The sequence below is a fragment of the Bicyclus anynana genome, chromosome 21, assembly GCF_947172395.1.
Source record: "Bicyclus anynana chromosome 21, ilBicAnyn1.1, whole genome shotgun sequence".
NCBI lineage: Eukaryota > Metazoa > Arthropoda > Insecta > Lepidoptera > Nymphalidae > Bicyclus > Bicyclus anynana.
The window spans coordinates 4,204,603-4,227,269 of record NC_069103.1 but is presented as its reverse complement, the minus strand read 5'-3'; the positions used below and the strand labels follow the sequence as shown (position 1 = coordinate 4,227,269).

The 22,667-nt window shown below is 35.8% G+C and overlaps 2 protein-coding genes across 2 annotated transcripts in view; both read left to right on the top strand.

The window, feature by feature from the left end:
* The first annotated feature begins 61 nt into the window (after window positions 1–61).
* Window positions 62–13,095, top strand: LOC112044323 (exocyst complex component 5). The gene is made up of 13 exons (XM_052888216.1): window positions 62–228; window positions 325–456; window positions 1,044–1,151; window positions 2,058–2,255; window positions 4,199–4,447; window positions 5,140–5,357; window positions 6,041–6,268; window positions 7,227–7,386; window positions 8,249–8,481; window positions 8,859–9,039; window positions 9,802–9,958; window positions 10,643–10,815; window positions 12,890–13,095. Exons 1-13 carry the CDS (start codon window positions 196–198, stop codon window positions 12,983–12,985), a joined length of 2,166 nt encoding a protein of 721 aa, XP_052744176.1. The 5' UTR covers window positions 62–195; the 3' UTR covers window positions 12,986–13,095.
* A 1,117-nt stretch (window positions 13,096–14,212) lies between these two features.
* LOC112044315 (ETS-like protein pointed) overlaps window positions 14,213–22,667 on the top strand; it is a 210,684-nt gene continuing 202,229 nt past the window's right edge. Inside the window, exon 1 of the transcript XR_008251953.1 lies at window positions 14,213–14,379. The gene's annotated coding sequence lies outside the window, so the exon portion shown is untranslated. The remainder of the gene's footprint in view (window positions 14,380–22,667) is intronic.

Genomic DNA, 22,667 nt, shown 5'->3' with positions numbered 1-22,667 from the left:
TTACCTTCACGTCACATTGAGTGACACATGTCAAACGTCAGTTGAACGTCAACACATCTTCTGTCAGTGTCATGTTGATAAACAAGGAGGCGTATCATAAAAATTAGAAATTTTAATAAAATTTTAATTTCTATTTAGCTATAAATTTACACAAAATTCAAATTAATCAATAGTTTCAGTAAAAAAAAAATCAAGATGATGAACCAATATTTAAAGGAATTAGAACAGGTACGTTACAAGATTTTTAGTCAATTTTTTTTTTTAATTTAACATATTTTAACTTCGATAAACATTCATTTGAATCGTTTTAACTACAACTTTAAGGAACCATTTGATCCGGATGAATTTGTTGAGAGAATGGTGCGACGCAGTATGCAAGAATGTCGCCTTCAGGATGATCAGTTCGATCCAGAGATGATCCATGACATATTTACACAGGCTATCCAGGATTTGAAGGTAAGTGACGGTACCCTTGTGTAGACATTTTAAAGTACAAACTCCGTAGAAGAACTAAAGTAATCAACATAGTTCAAAGGCTGGCCATATTTGTCGCAGAAAAGATAGTCTCTGGTGGGGTATACATGTTTTGTAGGGGAGACCATGGATTGTTGGTTCAACAACCTTAAGTCTAGTCTGAAGGTGGTGGCTATAAGAGAAAGGTAGAGCAGTCAATGGATACAGGTGGATAATGACTGTCTAATTGTGTACAATTATGCTTGTTCTATTGTACATAGGAAAGTGTTATTTTGAAGAAGTTCATTATGGACAGTGAATAATTCATTATCATGACATTCTCTCTGAATAATTGGGATATCCAAATGACAACAAATTTTACATTTATGCAAATTAAACTATTTTCATGCTGTGCGGTGGGTCTATCTATCCTATAGGACTATCATTTGAGACTATTATCTTGGTTTTTAATTTTTAAATTTCTTTTTATTGTCTTCTTAATTACAAGACAATATTTTTGCTGTTAGTAAAATCTGTTAATAGAATTTTTATTAATTATACCTATTGATAAAACATTTTTTTTAATTTAGGTGCTCCAAGAAAGACAAGAAAGAAAATGTGCTAGATTAGAGCAAGATGTGCAAGAAGAAGAGAAATTATATGTAGCAAAGCTTGCTGAGATTATGGAACAACATTCTGTAAGTATTTCTAGCTATTCATTGTCAATTATGATAACACAGAGGTGATATTACCCTTTTATAGGACAGTCTCACTAATAAATATTGCATGAGTAGTACATAGTAATAACTACCTGATTGGCAGTTTTGTCTGATTGGAGCATGCACCTCCAACTTTACAGACATGTGCATTTTAAGAAATTAAATATCACTTGCTTCAAACAGTGAAGGAAAAATGTCATGAGGAAACCTGCATACTTACTACATCCTAACTCTCTATGTGTTTGATGTCTTCCAATCTGCATTAGGCCAGCTTGGTGGGCTAAGGCCTAACCCATCTCATCCTAAGAGGAGACTCATGCTCATTTGTAATTCGAATTTTCAGAAATGGTGATGAGTCTGACCGCTCTAACCATTGAGCTATTGAGGTTTAAATATGGGTAGTTAATGATGGTAGTTTTACAGTAAGTGTATGTGCCTATGAATCACAATGCCTGGGATCAAGACCTGAGGCAGACTATGAAATATTATGCTTTTTTTAAGAAATTCTCAGTCCCAAGTTGAAAAGTTGAAATCCAGGATTTCAGCTTTAGAGAGCACATTAGGCTATTGGTCCCTGCAATCAGTATCATTAACATCTTATAGTAATTCATAGAACCCAACATTATCATCCGAAATTTACCCCTGTAACCCTCATCGTAGCAGTGTACAGGCTATTATACTAGGAAATAGGCCTGGCCCTAGTAGGCTATTATAATTGAAGAACACATAAATCTAGACAGATCTGTACTTGATATTATTTTGATTGTGTTTTGTTGCAGTTCTTTTGGATTGTAAAATATTTTACAGATATATGTACTTGTAAACTAAAATATCAACATCATAGATGGCCTTTTTTGATCAGGAAAACTTCATTTTCTATTCTAGCACTGTGTAAATGTCTTCAGTTCATTGGATGAGAGGATGTCCCGCTGTGGTGGTCGGGCATTGGATGTTGGTGAGAAGCTGGGTGCAGCAAGAGCACCTCGAGCTAGAGCAGCAGCTGCCAGGGATCTGCTTTCACATTTAGCAAACTTCCTCAGTCCAGGACCTGTGCTTTCCGACGTTTTCAATGATCCTAACAAGGTAATGTCAACATGTACAAATATACTCTGATTTATAACAGGTAAGGGAGTAGATTGTTTTTTTTTTATTCTTTAGAAGTTAGCCTTTGACTGCAATCTCACGTGATGGTTAGTGATGATGCAATCTATGATGGAAGCAGACTAACTTGTTAGGTTGTTAGGAGGAGAATGAAAATCTATACCCCTTTCGGTTTCTACACAACATCATACCAGAATGCTTAATCGCTTGGCGGTATGTTTTTGTAGGTACGGTGGTAACTAGCCACGGCCGAAGCTTCCCACCAGCCAAATCCAGATTTGATTTTTTAAAGTGACAAATTCTTGTATAACGCGTTACGGCGCCACTTTATCTGGCTTCCCTTTCACACACACACACAGCAGGTTTAAGCTATCCCTTCTGTCAATGTTTTTTTATTATTAAATTAGATGTACTAATAAATTTCTTTTAGTATTGTCAGTGTAGTATAGAGTCTGTACTATTGGCGAATTCATAATGATGGCTATCGGATGGTAAATAAAGTCTATTGATGTTGCAGTACCCAGATATTGACTGTAGATACTTTAGACTAAATCTACTGTAATATTTTAAGAAGAAGAAGAAGAAGAAGAAATACTTTATTGCACACAAAAATACAATTATAAATTGAAACATTAGAAAACATAAATTAAACTTAGCATGCAAAGGCGGCCTTATTACTATAAGTAATCTCTACCAGGCAACCCCTGACGAGAGAACTTGCGAAGAAAGAGCGGGAAGGTGCAATACATTATATGTAATTATATATGTAAATAATTAAAAAATATATATATATATATATAAATAAATATAATATAATATATACGTAAATATAATATTAAAATTTACATATGTATTACATAATATATTACAACTAATACAAATATATATATATATAATTAATATACTACATAAATAATAAATAACAATAAAATAAATACCTCGAAAAATGAAATTTTAATCCAACGACAAATAATGTCGTTTCAAACGAAACTTAAAAATGGCAAGTGAATTACTGGCACGGACAAAAGACGGCAAATTATTCCACATTTTGACAGCCTCAGAAGTAAAAGACTTGCTAAAAAACTTTGTCTTAGAACAAGGTAGGACCAAACGGTTATCACTTCGAGAACGTAGATTGAGAAGATCAATTTCCGATGTAAAGCGGAAACGATCTTTCAAGTAGGAAGGTGACAGAGGGTTATAAAGGATAGAAAACAAGAGGCAAAGAAGATGGAACTGACGGCGAAATCGTATTGGTAACCATTTAAGACGAGCACGATACTCGGAAATGTGATCAAATTTACGCAAACCATATATATAGCGAATGCATAAATTTTGAAGGCGTTCGAGTTTGTCGAGCTGTGCATCAGTTAGGTCTGGGTAACAAGAATCGGCATAATCCAATAACGGAAGAAGAAGAGACTGAGCTAAGGATATTTTGGTTTTAATTGGAAGGAAATTTTTAAATCTATTTAAAGACCTAACCGAAGCAAAAATTTTACGACTTACCTCTCCCACTTGAGATGACCAAGACAGTGTTTCATCAATAAATAGACCAAGGTTTTTGACACAAGTGCTAAATTCTAAATCTATATTATTAAAACGAACAGGTGGCAAGGAGTTTATGCTTACTTTAGCCAACTGTAAACGGCTGCCAATCACTATCACTTTTGACTTAAGTGGATTAACACATAATCCATTTTAAAGAGGAAAGGTTTGTTTGTTTGTATGTAGCAAATATGTTAAGACTCTACATTACTAATTTGGAAATTCTATCACCATTGGAAAGCTACATTGTCAGAGAGGAACATAAGCTATATTTTATCTGTGTTTGTCCATGGGAATGGGTACTATGTAGGTGAAACCACAGGGTTAAAAAAAAGTGTACAATCTAATAAATCTTATCATTGTTTTATTTATTTCAGCTTAATGAAGCCGCAGATGTTATACAAAAACTGTACACAATCGCTCAAGAACTACCTCCTGATAAATTTGAGGTGGCCAAGAATAAGATAGAGGCAAAGTATGATGAGATTGAGAGGAATCTCATAGAAGAGTTTGTGAGGGCTCAGAATCAGGGCAATGTAGCCAAAATGAAGGACATAGCCACTATTATGACTAATTTCAAAGGATACTCCCAGTGTGTTGATGCTTACATTGAAACCAGTCAAATGGTAATTTAGTTTGTAATTTTTTTTTATGAAAACAAATTGTAATCTTTTTCAAATACTCCTTAGATGCTTATATTGAAACCAGTCAATTGGTATTTTTTTTGGACATTTTAAATATTTTTATGAAAACAAATTGTAAGGTTTTTCAAATACTTCTTAATTTCCTGTGGTATTATAGTAAATATCCTCAAGATCAAATGTTGGCGACCAATGTTGTCTTGTGAGTCATTTATTTAACAGATATTATAATTTACAGTGCACATAAATGCATAAATACAAGTACACTTTCATAGTACAGGTGGCCAACACACCAAAACAATGAAGATAAGGCATAACCATAAATCAGGTGTAGAACTGACTATTATTTAAATTTTTCTTAAACGAAAATCCCAACCATTAATATTTGTTTGGTTGGGACTCAATTCCTGACCATATTTTTCATAGACATATAGCAATCAAATTAAATATAGTACTACAATTTAAACTGTACACTCAACAATCTTAGTTTATCTTTTCCAGTCCAAACTTCTTTCAATCATATCGAAACATATTTGTTAATATAATTTGACATACTCATTCTTTTAAAAATAATAGATTTCAATTCACTTTAGGGATTTAAAACATCTAAAAACAATATCATTAACCATTATTTAAATTGTACTACTGTATAATGTTTTTACATTATACTCTTTCAGAACACTTTACTAGGCAAGGATATATTTGCAGCAGTTCTGCCTCTTTGCAAGAAGAACTACACAGTCATAAGCAGCGTATTTCCGAACCCAGACCAGGTGATAAGCAAGTTTGTGCTGAACATTTTCCATCTAAAGTTGCAGAAATACATACAAACCAAGTTAGCTGATAAAAATGATATGGACAAGTATTTGCGCAATTTATACGATGTGTATATCAGGTATGTTGAAACTCTTTTCAATATGATTTTCAAAAAAACATGTTTAAAAATATAATATGGTTGAAGAGCCTGTTATTGCCAGACCTTCGTCAAAAAAGGTTTTATACCTTTGCTGCTATCTATCTATCTATTTTTATAATAATATTTGCTAAGTAGGTATTAACTACGGAGTTTAGATCATTGTGGTTTTGGTGATAGAAGATATAGTATGCGTCAAACTTCCAAGTCCGAAAATACGCCAAAGTCCACTCTGAAAACTTATAGCTGTTCAATGTTGAAAAACATAGCCCGAACAGGTTTATAATATTTGCGACTAGAATCTGAGTATTACGAGTAGAAGTTTGACGAAAATAATTAACAAAATACTCTTAGACAGACAGAGCAAAATATTATTACCAGAAATATTAAAGAAACGATTGTGTGCGTTTTAGTGTCGCGTAAATAACTAAGCACTTATAATAATAAATAACTAATAAGCACTTGAAAAAACGAACTTTTGAAATCAGACGCTTTATTTATATGTATGGACTAGCGGACACCCGCGACTTCGTCCGCCCTTAGACATCCTTAATCCGGCCCGTAAACTACCTTAATGCCAAATTTAATCATTGTACATCAAGTGGTTTCCGAGATTTCGTTATGAATGTCCTTTCGCATTTATATATTAGAAGATTATTTCGTAGCACTCAAAAAGTTTGCGACGAGCTGGTAGCTGCGAACCTAGTGTCAGCTGAAGGTAACACCACCACCGGTGACCTTCGGAGAGAGGCCCTGGTCAACGGAGCCATGGCGGGCGCCACGGACGGATACGCGGCGCTAGAGATACGGCGGCTGAAGGCTGTCCTATCTAACTCCCTTAACGTGTATTATAACGAAAAACAGCACGTTAAAAAGCAGATCCAGGGCGGAGGGTGAGTGATTTATGTATTACATCATCATCATCATTAGCCATCGATCTCCTATTAAAAATTGGATGCACAGTCATGCGACAAAAAACAAGTTTTTGGGACTCAATTCAAGTAGTCGCATTTGCAAATTCAACCTTAAACTCAATCCTTAAGATTGAATTTAGGATTTTATTGAATATTGGACTATATTTATAAGGCTTTAAGGTATAATTTTCTTTAACAATAATTTTAAAACTGTCAAAGCAAATTTTGCTTTAAGTGAAATTGTGGCCAGTTTTTAAGTGAAATTTTGTACATGATTGTCCATCCTTTTATTATAAGAAGGTCAATGTTATTAGCCAATGGATGTCCCCAGTAGCTTGCGTAATGTTTATAACTATTGTAGGCATTAAACATACTTCATCTACTTCATCATCACCCTGTATCCGTCCACTCCTGAACATAGACCTTTCCTGAGAATGCTCCACACACACGATAATTCGAATTGGTATTGGACTGTCCGACGGTCTTGAACTTGGAACTTGGAACTTGGTCATTGAACACTTGTATATAGCGCCAATCGACCTGGTATCGTTGCAATGATTAGAGAACTGCCCAGGTTTCGATATAGTCAAAAGCATTTTCGTAGTCTTCGTAGTCAAAAGCACTTTTGACACGTCAGTTGACTATTTGTAGAGATTCTACCACCGGTTTGGAAGGCAGGTTGTGCTGAGAAGAAACCGGCAAAAAACACAACAATACAATTGATACAACATTACAATTTCTTATAAGTAGTTGTATGAAGGTGGAAGCTGATCCAATAGCTTCCAAGCGCCTTTATCTTTAAGGAACTCGTCAATGGTGTAGTAACCTCGACTAAGTAAATGTTTTTAACACATTGCTTAAAGCTATGCATTGGCAGGTTCATAACATGTACTCCATCACATGTATTCAAATGTAGTCATCTACCCAATCGTTGTAGTTTCCAAGAGCTACGTCGTGATCTACAAGCGGTAATAGGCACTCGGGCGAACATCAACATAGCACAGATAGAGAACTACGGCGGCGAGACGTTCCTCAGCGAACAGTTGGTTCAGAAGATGCTCAACGATGCCAAGACTTCCTTCACCAGGTGTAAAACTGTAAGTAGCTTAACTATAATAGTATAAAGTCAGGTTAGATACATTATTCTTAACTCCAGTAGAACTAGGATGTGTTTACTATTTATTTCGTTATGATATAAAGAAATTGTCAACTAATACCTGCGGAATCGAAAATATTGCTCTCTTTCGTCCCAACGTAAGGTATTAGAGCGATAATGAAACGCTGGAAATTAAATGTATTACCTATTGTTAAATGGTAATAAACTAAAAAAAGAAACACCTGGTTGAGTTCGTTGTGGGCTCTTCTCGGACCAAGGCGCATTTGGAACCCATTATCTTAAGTATAATATTACCTGACGTTTCGAAAGTGCTTGTAAACTAAGTCTAATTGAAATAAACGGATATTGATATTGATTTGATATTTACGATTTCACCGCTGGGATAGCAAATGCGGTTTACAAGTTTACAAGCCATCATGGTATTTTAAAAGTTAAACTTAGAAGTAAAGTTATGGGGGTTCCGAAGTCAGCCAGAAATATTTTTTGTTTAACACCATTTCACTATGTTCTATAAGCATTCATATAGTAGCCTGTCATATAGTGCATTTCATTACCAAGCTTTTTTATCGTTTATAATAATCATAGCACAATATGTAAGACTTTTATATAAATAAGCTTGTGTTTAAAAATAAATATTGAACGACTCCGTCATAATGATGCCTAAGATCTTTCAGAGTTAAGAGACTTAAGAGTCTTTCAATAATTAAAGTTTTTAGTTAGTTTAGTTTAATCCTACTGGAGTTATAAATGACGTAGCTGACAATCGACTTGATTAGACATTCAAAAAGAAAAGTATTCCGTCAATCACTCGTTTGAGATGTTGAATTGGATTTTTTTTCCAGTTATGCACTCCAAACGAGTTGTCCGGCACTACGATAGCTTTACTGGACGCATTGATACAGAACTTGCTCATAGAGCATGTAGACTATGCTCTAGACTTGGGCCTGCAGTCTATTCCCATAGCCGAGAATAAATCGCCACCACAGATCTACTTCTTCGATATAGTGAACCAGGCGAACAAAATAGTGAGGATGTTTGGAGAGCACTTCCAGGAATCGGTGTTGCCATGTTTGAGGTAACTTTCTGTTTATTTTCCTCAGTATAATATTATAAATCGTTTCAAATCCCTAAATGTACTTTTCTTAAACATTTATAAGTTTAACATGATTTTCATGAGGATATCTAGTGTAGATTGATTGGCAAGATAGCGCGAGCTATGCTTGGAGTAGTAATGGATCGAATATCAGAAATTTCGTTATATAAATAATACAAGCTGACCCGGTCAAGCTTTGCTTGTATTACTTCCCAACCCCTATCCCACCCTACACCTACCCTACCCCTACCCTACCCTTACCCTAACCCTACCCCTACACTACCACTACTCTACCCCCACCCCTATGCTACCCTACCTCTAACTTACCTCTACCCTAAACGATGTCTTTTACGTAACAGCAAACAAGGCGAATGTATCCAACGAAAGAACACTATAATGGAGCAATTGGAGAACAAATTAGACGCAGGGTTGGAGAGAGCTATATCAGCAATAGTGGGCTGGGTGAAGCTGCATCTGCAGACTGAACAGAAAAAGACCGACTTCAAACCCGAGGGGGATATCGATACTCTGGCTTCATCTGTGAGTTCCATTAATTTGCATTATTGTCAGACATTTTAGCGGCCTACTGTCTTATAAGAGATGAGGGTATATAGAGCTTAGATTCACCACAGTGCGTGTTGGCAAGCTGTAAATTTTGGCTTGCTTTGAGGATTCTTCATCTTCATGCCCACACGAAAAAATTCAAGATCAATAATTACACCCCAAAATAATATTGCAAAAAAAAACTCTTATCGCGACTAGCAGCATGACGGCTTTCACACTGCCTAACAAAGAACTGAACGGGTCCATCACGTAACAGAGAGAAAAAGAATGGAGCTCGAGACTTGTGACCACGTGTAAGGAATATATGGATGGATATACTTTCTAATACATGTATATGTATCTTGTGAAAATAATGAATAGATAATAATTTTGCGGATTCAAGGGGTTGTGTTTTACACCTATAGTTTCGAAATCCGCAATTACCAATAATGAACTCACCCGATAATTGGCCGGATCCGTTTAAACATGTCACCAAGATCACTCAAGGTTATAAGCTCTAAAGTACACGTTACGAACGGTAACTGACGGTAACAAACCGACACGATGACGAGATGAAAATTGTCTCTGTGTAATGTTTGCTAGCTATTTTTGCTAGAGGGTGAGGTAGGGAGCACTGCGACGATCCGCCAATGGCAAGCTGCCGATTTGGCGGTAAGTGTATATCATACCAACTGCAGAAATCTAATCAACTACAGTCTAAACACTGAACAATTACAAATATATTTTTCTGATCAATAGGCCTGTGTGGCAGTGGTATCCTACTTGAATTCCGTCATAGAAAAGATCCATACGGAGTTGGAAGGTGAAAACCTTCACGCCGTGTCCTTGGAGCTAGCCGTCCGACTGCATCGCGTCATATACGACCACCTGCAGAACTTCCAGTTTAATTCTGCTGGTGAGTATTTATTTATTATTTAGTCATTATTTCAGCACTCCTGCAGGCCTAAGATGCGCACATACAAATGGCACGCAATAGTGAAATTCGCTATCGTTTTTGCTGCGATGATTTTATAATTCGTAATTTTATTTACCTGACATTTAATCTTTTTTAATTAGTTTATTTCGTTAATTAATTGTAAGTAATAAGTCGATATAACACATAGACCTTTCTGAAAGTCATGTCGTATCAAACAATGATTGAAAATGTCGCCTTGCGCCAATTCATAGATAACCAAGCACAATGTATGATCTTTTAGCGACTTACATTCATCAAGTTTACATACATTAAATGAAATTCACGAACTTGTTGCTAAAGTGTTTCTCAGATAGCATGGGTACGGTTACAGTTCGTTTCAATCTTAAAAGTTTGCTGAGATTCACGATAATAGTGCGTATTGTGAACTTCATAAGACATTTGTTATCGTACCAATGCTATCTGAAAAACACGATAGTTCGACATCCAAACCGGACAAGAAGAACACCATGAGTAGTTGACTCGTATCATTATGTGCGACATTAAGACCTTGGATCATAAGCCCAGGTTCTACTTGAAGATTATCTTTCTTCACTCGAACCCGAACGAATGAATCCATCCAATCCAAATCCCAAGTGCTAAGATATTCGTCTCTTTATCAATCAGGTGCAATGATAGCGATATGCGACGTGAAGGAATACCGCTCGGCAGTGTGTGGACGAGGAACGCGGTCGGCGCCGGCGCCCGCGCACGCACTGTTCGACACACTACACGCGCTGTGCAACCTGCTGCTGGTGAAGCCGGAGAACTTGCACCAAGTCTGCGAGGGAGAGACGTTGGTATGTACATCACCTGTTCAGCACGAGTATCCTCTCAGAATGAGAAGGGTTAGGCCTTAGTCCAGCTATCCCAATGCGGATTGGCAGACTTCACACACGTAGAGCATGAAGAAAATTCTCAGGTATGCAGGTTTCCTCACGATGTTTTTCCTTCACCGTTTGTGACACGTGATATTTAATATTTTAAAATACACATAACTGATAAGTTGGATGTGCATGCCCCAGACCGGATTCGAACCTACGCCCTCTGAATCGAAGGCAAAGGTCATATCTATTGGGCTATCACGGCTCTACGTGCGAGGAGTACGCATGTAAATAAATTATGCTCGAAGGCACACGTTCGATCAGCATTTAATGATATTTTTATAATTTTAGCGTCACTTGAATTAAGTTTAACTTATTTATGTTAATTGTTTATTTTACTTATACATGAGATTAGATAAAGTGAAGTATGAAACGTTATCATTAAAATTTTATTGCACCCCATTATTATGCAATTGTTTCATAATATTATATACTTTTGTTTACAGAAATTCTCTAAATTGTGGGTGGACCCCACAATTTAGAGAATTTCTTTATTCTTATTCTTATTTCTTTTAATGTTGTTATTGTTTTCTTTCCTTGTAATTTGTATTGTTATCAGATAAGAGTATGAAACATTATAAAACTTGACAAAACTCTCAAATCTCCATTATAAAAGTCACTTCTTATACTTAAAAAAATGCTCTCGAGTTTTATAACTCCCTATTATGTAACTGTTTCATAATATTTTCTTTTGTTTACATCAATTCTTTTAGTTGCAGAGGACATTATTTTTTTAAATTATCTTCTTCGTATTAAGAGATTAGATAAAGTATGAAACGTCACATTACATGGCTTTAAGACTCTCACACTCAATTACTCTCAATTATAAAATTCACTTGGTTCTTTTTTCGTGATCAGCCCTTAAGTTTTAAAACTATGACATAATAGGCAAATTTTAATGAGCAACCGTTTTACAATGTATTGTTTTTTGTTTACAGCAATTCTCTGATTTGTATGTAGAAGGCATAATTTTTTTATAATGCTGTGTCATAAAAATCATCTGTGTCACATAGATCACGTTTATTGACTATTTTATAAATATGCTGAGCGGATTTCTCCATTTTGCTTATTGGTTTATTCGATCGCAATGATCTTCATAACATTATGGTTTCAAAACTTCTAAGTAAGGAATGTTCGATTATTAACGTACCATTTCTAGCATCATTGTCATTATCATTATCAGCTGATTGAAGTCCACTGCATATGGCCTCTTGTACGGACTTCCAAACAGCATGGTGTTGAGGCACCTGTATCCAACAGTTCCCTGTAACTCGCTGGATGTCGACGAATACTGCGCTTTTCAGCGTGGGGTCGTCATTCCAGCACCTTGGGACTTCAACGTTTATCGGCTTTTCAAATTTGTCACTTTGGAACTTGTTGAGCTATGTCGGTAACTTTCGTTTTTCTGCGGATCTCCACATATCTGATTCAATCACGCAGAAATAATAGAGAAAAATTGTTATTATTTTATATTTATAGTTATACCTTAAATCGATCAACATCTACTAAAAGATGGAATTCAATTACACTCACCCAAGACGTAAATTCATAGCTTTTAAGCAGTTTAAACCTCTGCCTTCGATCCGGAGGGTGTGGATTCAATTCCAGTCCGGGACATGCACCTCCAACTTTTCAATTATGTGCATTTTAAGAAATTAAATATCACGTGTCTCAAACGATAAAGTAAAACATCGTGAGAAAATTTCTTAATTCTCTGTGTCTATGTCTGCCAAGCCGCATTGAGCCAGCGTGGTGGACTATTAGCTTAACCACTCAATCTGAAAGGAGACTCGTGTTCCACCGTGAGTCGAATACAGGTTGTTAATGATGTAGCAGTTTAAATGCACTCAATTTCATTAAATTCTTATTTTTTGTATAATATACTCAGAGGCACAATTATCCGCCCACTTTAATATATCGTCATATTAAAGAGGGCGGATAATTATGCCTCTGAGTATAGTATGTGACAATGAATGTTTTTGATTTCCAGGCTGAATTGGATCACTCAATCTTGCACAACTTCATCCAACTGCGCTCCGACTACAAGAGTCATAAGTTATCGAACTTTCTCAAGGGACTGTCATAATTTATTGTTAACACGTTACGTTGTATTAATAGATCTAACTTTTATTATCTAAGTGATTTATTATTGCTTTATGGTTAATTCAACGTTATTTATTAAACTCTATTTACTTATTTGGTTTTTCATGATTTTACTCCTATATACATTAAATGTTTATAGCTAAATTATAAAAAGGGTGACGAATTATAAAAGCCACCAGAGATGAAGAGATGCACGACCGTGCCTGAAAACCAATGGCAAATTTAGCTGTATCTTCGTGCATAGGCGTTTGTTTGTCCAAGACGCATTTTTTTTATAAATGTGTTATTTGTATAATTGTATGTGGGAAAATAAGCTATTCATTCATCAATATGCGTTCATAATATATTCAAAAAATCAGCTTATCTAAAAACTGCAATAATATTAAATACTGTTTATTTATACATTATCATTGAAAAACTGCGTAATCCTTTTCACTTTTGATCACCCCTCTTAAATATTGGATAGAAGCAGGCGTTACTTTGCGGAAGTTCATCATGATTATATAATGATTTATTTATTTTGCTATCATCCGCGAAAAGCCGACAATTGCACGTTGTAGAGTCAACATCTCCTGAGGATGCTCCGGTTTCGGGGTGAAACGTACGTAGAGAGTATTTTGTCGGACCTGGGTGACGTTGTCGCATGGGTTCGTCAGCTTTTCGCGGATGATAGCAAAATAAATAAATCATTATATAATCATCCCTCTTAAATCATTGCGCGACCTGTACCTGCCAATATACTTAACTTCAAATCCGTTGTTGCAACATACTCGTATATGGATATATTTTTGTTTCTAAGTATGTGTTTTTATTAAACAACGCAGCCTTACGCTGCTTAAGTGGATTTTAAAAAGCGGACAAGTTTGGCGAGAATAAAATCCTATTTGAATTGAAATAATTTGTAATTTATGACATGCTAGGCTTTTACCGTTGCCAGGCTGTTTTGATGATTGTAAACTATGCATAAATTACGAAATCGTATCGTATGTTCGAAATCGCGTGCACAGCGAAAAGTTTTAATCTATCAAAAGTGTTGACAACGGACAATCTATCAAATGATCTAAGCCGCGTTGAATAATGCTTGCAAGTGTCGTTATCACTAATATCTGTACATGAAACCACTACGTCCATTCATAAGTTCCCCCCACCATATGCACATTTGAATGAACGCGCTAGTGTGCGTGCGACGCGGGCGCATTTGCGTCTGTGTGGAGTCAGTAACGTCCGAACCGGCACGCAGGGTCGTACGCTCGCGTCGCGTCCGCTCGCGTCCCAAAGTGACACCAAAACGGATACCGTGTAACAAAAAACACATTTTTTTTCCAAAACAGTGCTGTGACATATTGCTAATCTGGATAATATAATCAAAATCGAGAGGTGAGTGCCTAAGAAAGTATGTTTATTTTCAAACGACGCCTACGCGCGTTACTGTCGCGATTTGTGAGCGACGAAATTATATGATATAGGTTCAAGTTCATTCATTGGCTTGGGACTATTTATATTTTTATCGGTACGTGTGACATGAATGGGAGATTAGGGTTTAGGTGAGAACGGGTGATTCACCGGTGTTTCTGATTGTAATTTACTATTACTCTTGCGGTGTTTATTTTGGTTAGTTTACGTCTGTGGACTGGCCAACGTTATCTAAGCCCGGTAGCGTTCGTTCGTTCCATTTCAAGTGGTGTTTTTATCCCTTAACTACCTGAGTTGAAGCGGTTCTGAACAAGCCGAACCATAATTGTAACGCATGGCAAAGAGAAATGCCAGACCACACCTACGAGTGTATACGAATTGCGAATTTATAGCGATTTATACATTCGAGTACAGCACCAAAGTACATATAGCTCTATGTAATATCTAGGTGTTGTGTACCTATGTGAATTTGTATTTCGACGTAAATTTTTATCAACGTTTAATGTTAACGTTATGAGCTCTGCCTTCGATTCCGGAGGGTGTGGATTCGAATCCGGTCCGGGGCTATGCACCTCCAACTTTTCACTTGCATTTAAAGGAATTAAAATATCACGTGTCTCAAACGGTGAAGGAAAACATCGTGAGGAAACCTGCACACCAGAGAGTTTCCTTATTTCTCTGCGTGTGTGATGTCTGCCAATTGGGCCAGCGTGGTGGACTATTGGTCTAACCGCTCTCAATCTGCGAGGAGACTTGAGCTCAGCTGTGGGCTGCACTGGGCTATCACGGCCATTTAACATTTATGAAAGCATTGAAAATAATTGATTACAGTAGCATCTTTAGGGGACACTAAATAACTGCGTTAAGTCATTGCTTGAAGATGAACCTTTTTTTTTTATTTTATTCTCCACAAGTTAGCCCTTGACTACAATCTCACCGGATGGTTAGTGACGATGCAATCTAAGATGGAAGCGAGCTAACTTCTTAGGAGTAGAATGAAGTCGTACACGACATCATACCGGAACGCTAAATCGCTTGGCGGTACGTCTTTGTCGGCAGGGTGGTAACTAGCCACGGCCGAAGCCTCCCACCAGCCAGACCTGGATCAATTAAGAAAACCTCAATCGGCCCAACCAGGGATCGAACCCAGGACCTCTTGTAAATCCATCGCGCATACCACTACGCCACGGAGGCTTAACTACTCATAACTCACAGCCGTGGTCGCAGCCTTCAAATCAGCCACAGACACACAAACACACACGCACACACACACACTACAACATAGTATTTATTAAAATATTCTGATATTCGCTAACCGAATAGGATTAAAATCCCACATCGCACATCAATGCTCTAAGAAGGTCATCAAACTTTGCTTGCTATAAAACATATAGGTAAGTCATAGCTATTCTTGACAATCCTAAATCTAGTTAGGTAGGTAATCTGTCTAGGACCTACTTATAAAAAAAAATATTTTAGGGGCAGTCACCCCGCTGTTTCACCCGCGTATTTTCGGTTTTCGTGGGTATAATGGCATCGTATATATAGCCTACGACACTCACAAATTACGTGGCTTTCGATTGCTGTGAGAATTATCAAAATCGATTCAGTAGACTCAGAGACCCCTACAACCTCACAAACTTTACCTTATAATAGTTCTTGTAAATATAGATAGCGGACGCGCCGCGTTCTTACTTCTACAGTTCCCGTTCCCGTGTGAATACGGCGATACAATAAGTATGGCATATGTTACTCGCTGATAATGTAGCTTTCCATTGATAAAAGAATTTTTAAATGACTGAGTAATTTGGGCGTCAAAGAGTAAAAAAAAATACAATAAATTCACTAACGCATTTCTAAATAGACAGTAAGTAAAAGTATCCATATAGTATCAATACGTAATGTGGATAATATACCTACATTACATGATCATTTACATTATGATTACGCGTCAAGATAATGTTTAGACAGGTAAACATGCTGACTATCTATTCAAGGAAAATTCACACAAGAGCTCGAAACTCATCTATCATAGCGAGTTGATACTTAATCGAGGAGCAATTTTTCAGCATCCGATGCAAAACATAAGATTATGGAACGGATCTGTATTGCGCCAAAAATCTTAATTTTATTAACATAAAATTGAAAATTCTGAAAACACTCGAAGGTCATGAAATTATTAATTCAGTGCTCTTTCATTTGAGACCCCACTCGAATATATTTGCATCAGACATTCGATTATTCTTGCCCACTTTTAAACTGCTCAACCGATTTTCATTAAACATGTCTAAGAACACTCGCACATAAGTCACCTTTAATGAAATCGCTTCGTTTCGGTAAAAACCTGAACTTTATAAGTAAAGGAAACTATCGAATTCCCTAACCAGCTATACAGTCCACAGAGTTCTATGCCCGTTGGTAGGTACTCTTCACGGTAGTGACTGGGTTCGACCACTTCCCAACCCCGGGCAGTTACTGAGAATTTCTTGGAAAAACTGGATAACCTGACGCCTAATTATTAAGATCTCTTTTCTTTTCCAAAAACAATATTCTATACAAAACCTAATAAAGGTTTCGATAGGTCTCTACTACGCCTAATTCGTACGTGAAATGCTGACCGCGTGATATAAATTACAGAGTCTAGTCGGTATGTATAAGACCAGGGGCTCCGAAACTTTTAACATAACGAAACACTCAACAAAAACCTTTTATTTTGTGGAATCACACATGTAATTTAAATGAAAAACAAGTCTTTATTTGTAATATCCTGAAAATTAAACATTTTTGTTCCTTATTTTAACCCTAATAAATAATGAAATTAAGTTGAGGTTTCATGACATTACTAGGTATGTGGTAGCCATGGTAAGTAAATCCAGAAGAACGGTGGTGACTTCTCTACGGAATCTCTAGGTTTCTCGAAGCCCACTTTGGGAATCGCTGTGCTAGATTTATTCGATAAAGAAATATAGTAACAGACGAAATGCCTTGTCAGTCAGTGTCTGGTATATGATATGTTAACTACTTTCATAATTATAATAACACATTGTCGACTATCATTCAAACATTCAAGGTTTATTTATACATTACTTATATCAGCGTTGGTAAGATATAAAACGCATAGGTGTGTGTTAGGTAGGTATTATCTTTATCTAACATGATATCATTTCGGTCAGTAGCTTACACCAACTGAATCAAACTTGTGTAATAGGTACGGGGATTCCCGTGAGGCTTGGATATTTGAATAGAAGCAGGCGTATTTAAGCAAGTTTATTATGAGCAATGAATAATTGAATTTTTTGTTGTTGTAAAGACTTCATACAGCGATTATTAAAAATAATATCGCTGTATAATTTTCAAATGGATATTTATACCCCAGTGGGCCCACCTCGCTAATAACCAAACCATACGGTGACGCCAACTTTCAAGTAAAAAAATACCTACCTACCTTGCAATACTTGCAATTCTGACAATATTATACCGGTCAGATTATCAATTCGACTTCCTTTCTTGAAGTCGGTCAAATATTGTAAACAATAAAAAATGTTTTTTTAAAATCATAGACATAGGTATTTTACGTGGTTTCCGTTTTGTTTAAAATCATTTCATGTTATGTAGTACATACTCGTATGTATTAATAAATCGGGTAATAAATTTCGGCAGTAAAATCTTTATACAGGTATTACTTACTATTATTATTAAACAATACATAGATAAAATACTAATAACACTGCTTTAAAAGCTTTATAGATGTTTTTGTAAGAGTTGAGGCTGGGGGAGAATTTCAGATCGTGGCAGGTTTTCTTACAGACCCTTCAAGTTTATTCTTTAACGATGTTTTTCGAAAGGTTGTCTAGTCCTAAGTATCCTAAGCAACCTAAGTATCTGGCGAACAGGGACATAATCTATACTAATATTATAAAGCTGAAGACCTGAAGAGTTTGTTTGTTCGGTTGAACGCGCTAATCTTAGGAACTTCTGGTCCGATTTAAAAAAATATTTTAGTGTTAGATAGCCTTATTATCGAGGAAGGCTAGGCTATATATTATCTCCGTATTCCCCTACGGGAACGGGAACCACACGGGTGAAACCGCGCGGCGTCAGCTACCTAGTTAGTCATAAAATGTGAAAAAAGTTATACTTTACTATTGAGGGATTTTTGAAACCTGAAAAGTCCTTTAAAAACTGTTCTAACTCCATAGTTGCCTACCATTCTTACATACCTTATGTAAGTTCGACAACTATGGAGTAGGTATTTAGTAATAACTTTTATTATAATTCCGAATGTCTGACAATCGCAAGCTTTTGAAAAAGGTTAATAATTTCGATAGACAAGGATCAATGACATGCGTTTATTTATTCATCGTGCGATATCTACATTATTTAAGTATTCAAGGCCCTTCTGAGTCTGTGCGTGTTGATGATTTTTAACGAAGGGCAGCGAGGAGCATATCGCCTTATAGAGACTCCCCTCATTTGCATGGTAAATACTTTAGTGACAAATAATTCATAGAAAATCATAATATACTAAGTACTGGTGTAAATAACGACTTATCTAATACAAATGTTGTTAAATTAATATTAGAAGCCCGTATTATCCGCGAGTACGGGAAAATAAAAAAATATAGCGTATGCCTTTAACAAATAATGTGGCTTTATAGTGGTAAAAGAATTTTTAAAATTGGTTCAGTAGATCCAGAGATTACTTCCAAAACACCACAAAAAAGTAGCTCCTAATAATATTAGTACCTATAGAATTAGTAAATAAATAGAAAAGCAAACTTGGAATACCTACCTGCACAGTAGGGTTGCCAGGTCAAATTAAAAGCCGGACAGTCTAGTCAGTTTGGTCTGACATTTGGGTTAAAAGGCCGGACAGCCTACATTACCGTACTAATACCGTTGATTTTGTTTCCTCACACACTCGTCGTTCGCTCGTTTGCTAAATGTAAAGCCTAACAAAAGTCGGATAAGTCTGACACCGTTTATTTCGGCCGGACACGGAATAGAAAAGCCTGACTATGTCCGGCTTTATCCGGACACCTGGCAACTCTATCTATATATATTCGATAGAATCAGTAGTAGATATTTCTGTAACCCGACATGCGGTGGTAGGTTCAGTTACAAAGTAGGTCTGACTCCAGAAATGGACGCGATTCCAGTTACTGGGGCAAGCGCGCCGCTATCTATGGAACTAACTGAGCAACTTATCCATCAGTCCATCGCAGTAATTGCTGTAAGGTTTCTTTTCTACAACAAAACAAATTCTTTACCTACCTTTCCTTCACAAACTTTCTTCGCAAGTCCTCTCGTCAGGGCTTGCCTGGTAGAGATTGCTTAATAGCAATAAGGCCTCCTTTGCATTCTAATTCTTAGTTTAAATTATCCATTTTTATTTCTTTCTGTATTTTTGTGTACAAAGTATTTCTTCCTTATCTTTCTTCTTCTAAATCTAGGTAGGTAGGTATACTGATATTATAAAGAGGTAAAGTTTGTGAGGTTTTTGGGGGTAATCTCTAGACCGCGTTTGAAAATTATTTTATTAATAGAAGGTCACGTTATCAAAATATCAAAAAAAAATCAAAAATAATTTATTTCAAGTAGGCTCAGTTTATTGTATGTTATTTTTGAGTGTCATTAGTTATATTTTATCCACAGTAACGGGAACTACGCGGTTGAAACAAGTATTGAAATAGGGCACTTTAGGGCTTAATTTCACACTTGGCTTTTGAATTCTTACATTAACGCTAAATCAATTTTTACCAGTTTTATTAGCACTGCGATTTCTCCTACGTGTCCTGTTAATATATCGGATATACTGTAAAAACAAAATTTTACAGACACCCTACAGAAAAATAATTGGTGATTAGTTGCCTTTTCTATAAAACTAAGAGAAAAGCTCTCAGTACTATAAAAGCTCAATCTTTCGGACCAACTAACCTCTGGGATTAAGTACAGTACGTCTACTAATGATTGAATTATATTTTTCAAAGCTTAAGTTACTATTTAAGAAAAATAATAATAATCAGTCCTAGTCATTATTTCACTAAAGTTGTACCAGGCTTGTTCATTTACGATGAATAGTTTCTCGAGATAAGTATTCTAGGAAACCATCCGATCGATTTCAAGCCTACAAGACAAATTTAATGTTTTTGTATATCGATAAATCGACCATTTGAATTTATATGACTGCAATGTACCTACCAACTATAGCTACTCGTACTACTAGTGATTGACCGTTTCCATTCATCTTTACGAGTCTAATCGATCAAAGTGAAAGAGCATGACGCAGAGTCTTTTAATGATCGTAGTGCACTAGGCGTTTTGGTCTAAGAATATCCTCAATGGTACTAAAGTTTTGCAATAAGGAATGTCGAAATCCGTCATTATGTAAAGAAATAAAATACACAAAGAAACTAAGAAGAAAACTGACCTACAATAATTTTCGTTTTCTTACGGTCTTATTATGAATGGTTTAAAAACCGCATGCATTGATTGTTGATAATACTTAATAATTAAATAAATATTTTATTTGTGTTTAAAGTAAAAACTGGATTCTTGAAAAAAATCAGTTTAATAGGTTAAGGTAGGTGTAACGGCATTCTAAATTTTTGTCGGGCGTTTTCCTATTACAAATTAATTTTGTATAAAAGGCTAGGAAGGTAAGTAGGTACTACGATATTAAGAAATCAAAAGTGTACATTTACTTCATATGTACATAATTATATACGTTCGCCTTCTAGATAGGTAAGTAAGCTTGTAAAATGTTGGTAAAAAAAACCTTGGCTGAGTTTGTCGTGGACTCTTCTCGGACCGAGGCGCGTTTGACACCCTCGTAACTTTAATTTTAAGTTTTCGACTTTAATTACCACCATGAAATCATGACATTTCAAAAGTGCTTGTAAACTAAGCCTAATTGAAATAAATGAAATTTGAATTTAAACTGCAGGAAACCTATACATATCATATATTAAATCATGAATGAATAAACGATTATGTAACGAAATCTATTATGATTCGCATTGCGTTATCATGTTATCAGACGCAAACTTTACATATTTACCTGAAGGTTAACCGTTGGATGGTGACAAATTCATATTATTTCGTTACTTGAATGCGTTACGTCGCGTAGGCGCCTCTAGAATAAACAAGGGGTCACCCTTTTTGCCGACTATGCATACAAACAGAGATAAAAGAAAAGTTTTAGAAATATGTATTTTGAAATCAGGGTCAAATCTCGGACAGACTCTGCTTTACATTTTCCTTTTTATTACCATTATTTTTAACCTAAACTATCGGACTGTCTGAAATTATGTTGCGACTACTCGTATCGTTTAGTCATGAAGTATATGTAGAGAACTTAAAGATTAACAAGAACACTATGATAGAGGTAGAAAAGATGCACATGTAAAATGATTAGGATTTCTTAACTTTATATTATGAAATACCTACTGACTTTACTTTTTTTTCGAGTTGTTTTTTTTTAAAACCAAACCTGAAAATGAAACGTTAAATAACGAACAAACAATACAATTTGTTCAGTTATAAGATTAATGATATCGAAAAATTCGGAACCGATAAAAATTTAATCCTGTTTCTTTGGCTAACTCTAACTCAAGCTACGGTCTGAATACTTGCTTTTTTGTTACTTATTTATATTAAACTAAAATTAATAAATTAACCTTACAAACACTGTAAAAGAAAACATTAATAGATTTATGTAACTCAGTCATTTAGATATGTATCTAGAAAGTTAATTAGGTTGAGATAACATTTATACCTGTCTGATAATAATAATAATCGCATGCTACAATTTTGCATGCCAGAAAAGGCAACTTTGTATAATTTCGTGCTCTATAGATTTATGGTGCAGCCTGCGTTCGTTTTGTTGTGGAAACAACAAAAAATGTGATCGACATCTGACGAATCAGATGCAGGGACGGGAGAAAGGACTTGCAACTTGCAAAGGCGCAGGTTGTGCACGCAGTGTTGCCAGAGGTTGCCAAATTTTGGTATTTCCATAAAATTTATTTTACTAGTCAATCATTTTTAAAAGAGGTTTTTACTCAATGACAAATCTGCCCTTGAATGAGATCTCATCTGATTTTAAGTGATTATGCATTCTAAAATGGTATCGGTCTTGGTACCTCTGACGGTTTCTGCGCTAAATCTGACGTTGACGGTAGGGTAGTAACTAACCACATGCTCTGCCTACCATCTGACCAAATGTTTTATTTCCGTGTAAGAACGATAGA

What these genes read in the sequence shown, in the direction of transcription:
- LOC112044323 (XM_052888216.1), top strand. Translation starts at nt 196, where the DNA reads ATGATGAACCAATATTTAAAGGAATTAGAACAG. An exon ending in TTTTCAATGATCCTAACAAG is followed by an intron (nt 2,256 to 4,198) that starts GTAATGTCAACA and finishes TATTTATTTCAG; the next exon opens with CTTAATGAAGCCGCAGATGT. An exon ending in CTTCCAGTTTAATTCTGCTG is followed by an intron (nt 9,959 to 10,642) that starts GTGAGTATTTAT and finishes TTTATCAATCAG; the next exon opens with GTGCAATGATAGCGATATGC.